Raw genomic sequence first — 8798 nt, forward strand, 5'->3', positions numbered from 1 at the left:
ATGAATATTCATCTGCCCCTGGCTGCCTGTCAAGCGGCCCTCAATGGCTTGCCAAAACTCAGTAGGCAGCCCTCCGCCCAAAATAACTGCCCACCCCGATGTAATATCAGACTTAACTGATTTAGATTAAATGGGTTTACTGAACTTCTGCCCCAGATCCCCTCCAGATTCAAATTAACTCAGTCCCTCACCATCCTAGAATGCTTTGCACCTCCCCAAAAAGCCCCTTTAAAAGGATGGATGGGCTAGCCTTGGTCTGCTCCAGCCAAGTAGGGAGGCTTGTTTCTGGCTTCTGGCCTGGGCCACTGCAGGCATATGGCTGCACTTCCAAAATCAAAAGCAAATGTCTATTCAGTTGCTTCTTGATTCAATCTACACAGCTTAGACTAACCTGCGAAGCTTGAATCAATTCAGCCTCAGACTTTTTGGCTGTCTGTACTTAGCCCAGGTCAGTTGCAGTTCAGGTATGTGGACAGCCCCTTCAAAATCCTGCTGGGGATGTAGAAGGAAAGGGCAAGCAAGAAAATAATCCTTCTCCCAAGATACTCAAGAGAGTGTCTTTTTCCTTCTCTCCTGTTAAGACATGGTCCTCATCCTGTTACTTGCCTAGAGACTGGGAACAGCCTTTGAAGAGAAAAATCCTACCAAACTAAGCCTTACTAATGCCACCAGAATGGAGGGACCTGTCATATGTTCACTTGCAAGAGCTGTAAATCTTTGGGACGTAGTAACTTATTAAGGTTAGGTTGCGTCAAGGAGATACCCTTTGCTTTAAAACGAGAAAAAAAACAAAAAAAAAACCAGTTTCTGCACACGTGAAGTACTCTCTCAGCACTGCAAACTGCTTGAGTTTTAACAGCACTTGTAAGTGTTAGAGATCAATGTGGCACCTAAAGTCTCTCAAAGTTCCACTAGAACTAGACCTGTGACACTGGACCAGAACTTAGTTATGTCACCATTTTTTGTGTTCAAGAAGTTAGTCTGGTGTACACAGCATAAGGACTAATATAGTTCCAAGATAATTAAAGGGACTAATTTGTAGAGTCAGAAGATAAGAACATACACCAGTAATGAGGTAACTAAATTTCCTTAGGATTTATATTCATTCTACTGAGGGGTGCAAACATGAAAGATATTATACCAAAACTGTTCTAATCTATGAAGAATGAGGATTAGTTCCTGAGGTAATACAGCACTTGTGTATCACATAAAGTCTATATGTTTATTTTTGTAGCATCTAAAGCATATGTGAACACTTCCTACATCTGTATTTGACGCTTGCAATTTCCCTGCACTGCATATCACTTCCAGCCACAGAGACAGAAAACATCAAGAGAATGGTAGTGTTTTTTTGCCATGTAAGGTTGTGAAGCAAAAGAACACGCCATGGTTGAGATAGAATGTGCTGCACAGGGCAGGTGTAGGAAACCTGGAGGAAAAGTGTAGCTGATGCAACCTATGCTGATTACTCAAAGACATAGTTAGAGTTACATCAAAGTCCTCAAAAAACAGATGGCTCAGACTGAAATCTTCCAGTACTGTGTGGTTTGGAACTGGTTGTGAGGTCTGAGGAGAAATAAAGAGCAACCTTCTGCAGAAAACATTTGAGCACACTCAATTAGAACCCCTGAAGATATTTTCACAGGTGCCAAGGCACTGGTGCCACAGGCCAGGTGAAACTGCCCTGTGAACCATGTTTCCAAGAGACAAAATACAGAGCCAGACTGGGAAGCCACTGCAGCAGAAGAAGGGCTCCTGCCTGCATTAATTAGAAGCGTCTCCTCTTACCCCAGGCACTTCCCAGTCCAGCTCCACATGCGTCTCTGGCAAATTTCAACAAACTGTGCAAGGGCTTTTAAAAATGTAGGTAGTATTAAAAACAAAAAAAACCCTCAATGAACAAGAAGTCTGGCCTACCTCCCAACAGGGAGAAAAGAACCCATAATAGGTTTTATAAACATGTAAAACAAGAAGTATTACTCTAACCTTATTATTCTACATGCACACTTAGTAGTAAGTCTCCCTCCCAATTCCATCTAAAATCCTAAATTATTCTATTAATGACGACAGATCATCTGATATAGTAATGCCAGTCAGATCTGAAAACACATTCTAAACTCAAAGTTGAACCGCTAAATAGCACCTGATCAGAAATAAAAAATATAAAACAAATCTAAACACAGATTTAAAAGGAAGTATTATCACTGAGGTAAAGTTGAACACATGCACAGAAAGTCAAAAAAGTTAGAAAATAGTAAAATATCTTACTTATTCTTCCTAATGTCCTAATTCCTTCCCGAACATTTTGTGTAAACATAGGAATGATGGGCTAGGAGAGAAAACAAAGATAAAAATTCAATAAATAGAGAAGTCTTATTTTTTATAGTCTTTTTATTTTTTAAACACACTGTGTAAAGCTTACTTCAGAATGAAATACTTTAGGCAGGTAGCTCACAGTCAGAGCCCAACTCAAAGTTTCAGAAGTTGTTCTGCTGTGACACAAAAAGCCCAAACTGGCAGACACAACTATATTTGTCTGTCTGTATTCTTAAAATTCTGTGTTACTTTAAAATCTTAGAGGCATTTAAGCTCTTTTGATTAAGTACATACGCATGCATGCAACTATTTAGTTAAGTAGTTCTCCAGGTTTTTAATGAGTACTCATACTAAATATGATTAATGGTTGCTACACCCATTATTATTAAGAGGTGCAGAGAAACCAACTGTGTGCCCTTGCTGTGAAGAAGGCTAACAGCATACTGGGCTGCATTAGTAGAAGCACTGCCAGCAGATAAAGAGAAATGATTCTTTCCCTCTAATAGGCACTGGTGGGGCCACATCTGGTGTACTGTGTCCAGTTTCAACCCCTCCTCCCCTCCAAAAGATCTCTGCTCTTTGACACCAATGTTGTCTCAAACTAGAGGTGCACTGATGCATCAGTCCATGATCGGATATGCAAAGATATAAAGAAAATTTTCTGCATCAGAAATTGAACCGATGAAGCTGATTTTGTCCAATAAATACCCGTGCATGCGTGCAGCCGCAGCGCAGCATGTAGGCAGTGACCCACACAGCCCAGCAGTGTGGAGAGCTGTGTGCAACTGGTAAATCTGGTGTGGTGAAAGGGGAAGAAGGAAGGGTGGGGGCTTAGATCAAGGCCGCTGCAGTGAGGGAAGGTATGGGGCTGGGGCAGCTGCTGCCCAGCCGGAGCCAAGGCAGGTATGGAACAGAAGCATGGCTCATTGTGTGTGGGAGGTAGCTCCCACCATTGCGCATGGCTTGTCTGGCTGCTCCCAGGTGGGAGGATTTTGTGTTGGTTTTTTTTGGTAACCACAGGTTTTTAGTATTGGCAATGCTACAGTAAGTGACAAGAGGGTGTTTATTTCACAGAAGTTTGTATTTACTGGGCGCTAGTTAACCCCAAATTACACAATATGCTCATCACAGAACCACACCATAAGTACCAGAACAACTCTAACATTTATTTAGAGAAGGGGAAAATAAATAAATAAATAAATAAATAAATAAATGTTTGTGTATCGTTTGTTCCAGTGGATTCTTGCTCTCTGACTTGCAATCTTCATTTATGCTTTTCTTTTTATATGATAGATAAATTAGCAAATGACAAACTTGGATAAACAAATAGGGTGGGTCCACGTGAGCAGGGGCCTGCTTTTACAGCAGCACACAAAGTAGCGCCACAAATTGGTGCTGTTACTTTGTGCCCCAGTGTACGCTTTTGCCTGTGTGCATTGTCCTGCTGCTCCACGTACTACAGTGGATGGCAGGGGCACAGGGTGCCTCAATAAGGGGCTTGCCATGTGCTGCACTGAGGCACCCTGTGCCCCAGCCTGCTGGGGAGTGGCACATGGAGATAGGGGAGGAGGCAGGCTAGCTGCTCCTCCCTTGGCACGTCCTGCACGACTGCCCCTGCCTGGCACGTCCTGCACGACTGCCCCTGCCTGGCACGTCCTGCACGACTGCCCCTGCCTGGCACGTCCTGCAGAGCCTCAACCAGCTGCTCCCCACCTGGCTGGGGTGCTGGATGCCTTGAGACAGGGGCGAGGCAGATGGAGATGGGAGCAGCCAGCCCAAGGCTGTCTGGAATGCAGGGTGCCTCAGCACAGGGGCTCCACAGTGCATGGAGACAGGAGAGCAGGCAGTCCTGAGCTGCCTGCTCCCCCATCTCTCCATTTGACCTGGCACTCACCACTTGGTATGGTTTGCACCATTTTCTTTCTGAGTTTGTTTTTTACTACCAAAAAATCCCAGTATTGATGTGCAACTCGTGCAGTCTGTGGAACGACAAAGAGGTTTGCAGCACCACAAACTACACATGCCAGCATGTCTGGATCCTGCCATAGAGTACTGCAAAATATCACAGGTAAATCACTGCAAATACTGCAAAACAAACTTGTATGAAACTGGGCATTTAGTCTCAAATATCAGAAAAAAACAATAAAAAGAAATCATAATGTATACTTTTAAAATAAAGTCTATTTAAACTTCCAAAATGATATCTTTACCCTGCATTTCTTAAAGAAAGTTTTTGGTTTTTTTTTTAGCAGAGTCTGTTTGCAATACAAACTACACAAAAATTCTAGAATGCAGAACGAAAAAGCAGGGTATCAACAGCCTATGGAGTTGACAGCTCTTTTAAATGTAATATTTTCATTAAAAAGAAAATAGTGGATCGAGAGACTCCCCCTTTACCCACACCTTTAAGTGACTGTCCTGCTCTATTTGGCACTTGTAAGGCCTGATATGAAAAATGCTGTGGTTCAGTTTTACGTACCAACCTTTAAGAAATATATAGGGAGATTACAGAGAGTCCATTGGAGAGCAACAAAAAACAACAACAGGATTTATGAGGGAAAACCAATATAGCTAGGAAATGTAGGTTGGATATTAAGAACTTTCTGTGAGATGGGTTAAACACTGAAACAGGCTACCCAAAAAGTAGGGCTATGCAAAGCTTCGGGTGCCGATTCAATTTGGAGAAGATCGGCCCGAATCTCAGAATCTGAAGACCAGTAAAAAGGTCTGAATCGTTTCAAAGCTCTCTGACTACGTTTGGAAAAGATTCGGAGAGCTTTGGAGATTCAGGCAGTCCCCACTTGCCGCCGCAGGGAGCTAGACCCTGACTCTGTGCTGGTAAGTGGGGGGGAAGGGAGTGGGGGCAAAGGACCATGGGGGGGATCCCCGCCAGACCCCATCCTCTGCTTGCTCCTCCAGCCCCCAAGTGCCCCCAGCCTCCCCCCCACCCACTCTCCCATCCATGTCAATGGCTGCCCTCCCCAGCCCCAGGATCCTGGAGCTTCTTGTTTTTTTTTTAAAGGAGCCTCGCATTCACTGGCTGCTGCAGCTGCTGTCGGGGCCTCTGGGAACTCAAGGCAGAGCCCCTCCACAGAGCGCAAGGCAGTGTGGAGCAGCAGGGACTGCCGCCCTGCCCAGCAGTAGCCGGTGAGTTCAGGGCTTTTTTAAAAAAAAAGCTGAGATGCTGGGGCCAGGCAGGGCAGCCATTGACAGGGCTGGGAGAGCGGGCAGGGGATGGAGTCTGTCTGATTCAGAGATTTGGCAGTGGTCAGATCTCTGAATCAGATTTGGCTGAATCAATGTGGGACACTGATTTGAATCACTGAATTGAATCACTGTCCACTGAAATCGGCCAAATCCAAAGCAAATGCTAGCCATTTCACACAGGCCTACCAGAAAGGCTGTGAGCAGATCGGAAAAACCCTGGAACAGAATACTTTAGTTGAAGATGATCCTGCCTTCAGCAGAGCATTGGACTAGATGATCTTTCTGAAGTTCCTACAAGCCTACTTTTCTATGATTCTGTCTTGCCTTGTACCAGAATGTAGTAGGGGAGGACTCTTCAATTACTCAGTATTTGTTCTATGCCATATGCAATGAGACGCTAACCCTCAGGCAACAACACTACACAAATGCAGAAGTCCAAACTAATGAAAGATTCCTATATAAGCTGTATTTTAATTTAAAAAAAAAAGAAAAATAGCCTCCCACCTTCAGTATTCCATCTGGAAAAATGTGTGGGTGGCTTTCTGAGATATGCTGAGTAGTTTTGAAAGAAAAAAAGGCAATTTCAGGCCATGTTGTAGCCCTTTACTATGTATTACATTTATGCAATTATATAAGTATGCAAAAAAATTTTGTAAGAGTAGTTTAGTATATAACTTGCAAGATGGAATCTATAGAAGTCATTTACAGGAAACCACAGTAGGCAAAGTGATTCAGGAGGTCAGTGAACAAACAAAAGTAAATGCAAGAATACTGTTTTGCAATGTTTTAAACGAAAGTTATTCCAGTAATGCATTAAGATACTAGTGAATTTTGTAAAGCAAGCTTGCAGAAAAATATAAATTAGGAATTTCAGTAAGGAAAAAAAAGAAAAAACAACTACTTATTTCTTTGAGAAATAACTTAATATATTATAATTATGATCTATAGATTAGAAGTATATAAAACTACAAAAGAAAGAAGTAGCCTATAGAACTGCATGGTACAGAATTGAGTCTTAGTTCTCTTTGCAATGTGGTCCACATTCTTGCAGCTGTACTCATCTTATCTTAGCCACAACAGCACAGCAGTGCTTTAGAAACTGCAGGAACTATTCATATGGAAGAGTAATACTAAGAAAGTATAGAAAGCTATCTTTTAATTTTATTTAGCATAGGAAACATAGGAAGGATGCTCGTAGCTGATGTGACCAATTGGCTCTTTCCAGGACACCACTGATCAGTGGACCAACAGCGTGAAAATATATGCAGCAACAAAATTATCAAAGTACTTAAAAGCAATGCAGATTATGCAGTATGTTTTACATACTGAACCTTTAAAAACAGGCCATACCAAGACCACAAAACTTTAATTTGTCATGCAGTGGCACCTTCCAGTATCATATAGCTCCACAACAACAGCTTCCTAGCTTCAGTGTCCATATAACACAGCGCTCACCAACCTGGAGCTCAGAACTGACTGGTCGATCCCGGAGCCTTCAAGTCAATCTTGGGCAGAAGGGACACCTGGGCATGCGTGGATGCATAGATCCACTGCCCCCAGCCCCAGCAGTGTGGAAGGGAAGAGGCAGGGGCCAGATCGAGGCCCCCACAGTGAGAGACTGACTTGTGGCTCAGCCAGGAGCAGGGGGAAGGTAAGTAGGGCCTCCCAGGTGGTGGGAGGAGTAGAACCCCAGGGGGGCGCTCCTCCAGGGGAAGTGGGGGGGGGCTCCCTCCCCATCTCTACATGGGCAGAGGCAGCAGAGGAGGCTGCTGCTATGTCTCAAGCCCTACTGCAGCTGGATTGGGACTCTCCGCTGCCCAGGAGCTCATGGGAGGGCGCTCCTGCCGTTGGGCACAGCCCAGCAGGGGCTCCTGGGGCCTGTGCCCCACCACCTCTGCTCCAGTAGAAAACAGCTGCTGCTGGGAGCTGCCTGCCCAGGCACAAGTGGGAGGGGGCACAGGCCCCACTGAGGCCTCTGGCGGGCTGTACCTAGTGGCAGCAGCCCCCTCTCCCCCCTGCACATGTACCTGGGTGGCAGAGCCCTCAGGGGCCTGGGCCCCCGCAACCTGTACTCTGGAGGCCCATGCCTTGCTCCCTATGCTCTGGGGTGAGGCGGCTGTTGCTTTGGACTGCCTGCTGCACCCGGAGGACAGGTGGGGTGGGCCACAGGCCCCCAGGGCACCTGCTGGGCCGTCCCCAGAGGCAGGAGCCCCCCCAGTGTGCTCCAGTGGCAGAGTCCCAGACGGGGGTCTGACCCCAATTCTCTGCCACTGCTGGGCTGAGCTGCACCTGCCCGGCAGCCAAAGAAATCAGGCTCCAGCCCAGGCAGGTCTGGGATTCTGCCACCTAGAAGCGTGTTGGGGGGGGGGGGGCTCCTGCTGCTGGGTGTAGCCCAGTTGAGACCTCAGGGGCCCATGCCCTCCCCACCACTTGTGCTCTAGGCACAACAGGCAGCCTGCAGCAGCAGCCTCCTTATAAACTCAAACTGTTATTTCTCATTTTTTCCCCAGCTAAGCCTCAGCCCCTCGCCGGCCCAGAGGCAGGCTTGGGGGGTAGGGGGGGACATGGTAGATCTTTCGGTGCCCTTTGCTTTCAAATGTGATCCTCACCATAAAAAGGTTGGAGACCACGGATGTAACATGATAGACTATTTGACACCACAGTGTTAATTAGCCTGGCCTTGATGCTTGGCAGATGCAGCTACATAGCTTCCAGCTAGGGACCATGCAGAGCAGCATGGCAAATTTGATAACACTACTGACCAGGTAACAGGGCCAGACTGTTACTATGGCTGTGGGGCAGCCTGAACAGCCCCACACCCTGAGAGCACTTCCCCTCGCCCACCCAGACTTGCAACGACTCAGGGAAGGCTGAGAATCCAGGGCCTGGGATGCAGTGAGCCTCCCAGAAAGGGAGCTAACACATGTATGGTGAATGAGGAACAGCCAGCCACATGGACCAGTGAAGGAAGTGGGGGGAGGAAATAAAACAATGAAAACAGCCTCAGGGGCTGTACCTGTAGGGAGCAGGCTGCCTGGAGCCTGGGGTACCCGGGGTCAGGCAGCTGCCAGGAGGAATCAAGAGTTTAACTTTGTTTGCTTATTTTGCATTTCTAACAAGCCCTGGGTAGCCTCCTGTTACCTACTAGCTCTGCTGCAGCAACAGGCAAGGGACCTAAACAGTGGGTCCTTAGTCAGGCTCCGGAGCGGTGAGAGACGCGCAGGTGAAGCCCGCTGCGCTCCCACTCCCCCGAAGCCCCCCAGACACCCCCTCAG

The 8798-nt window shown here is 46.5% G+C and overlaps 1 protein-coding gene across 2 annotated transcripts in view; it reads right to left on the minus strand.

The window, feature by feature from the left end:
* Positions 1–8798, minus strand: part of LOC109318761 (transmembrane protein 68-like) — a 30139-nt gene that overhangs the window by 3635 nt on the left and 17706 nt on the right. For both annotated transcript variants that reach the window (XM_019548160.1, XM_019548152.1), the window contains one exon: positions 2269–2329. In XM_019548160.1, the coding sequence (XP_019403705.1) occupies positions 2269–2329 (61 nt within the window). The remainder of the gene's footprint in view (positions 1–2268; positions 2330–8798) is intronic.

The sequence above is a fragment of the Crocodylus porosus genome, unplaced genomic scaffold, assembly GCF_001723895.1.
Source record: "Crocodylus porosus isolate Cpor-Errol unplaced genomic scaffold, CroPor_comp1, whole genome shotgun sequence".
Classification (NCBI taxonomy): Eukaryota; Metazoa; Chordata; order Crocodylia; family Crocodylidae; genus Crocodylus; species Crocodylus porosus.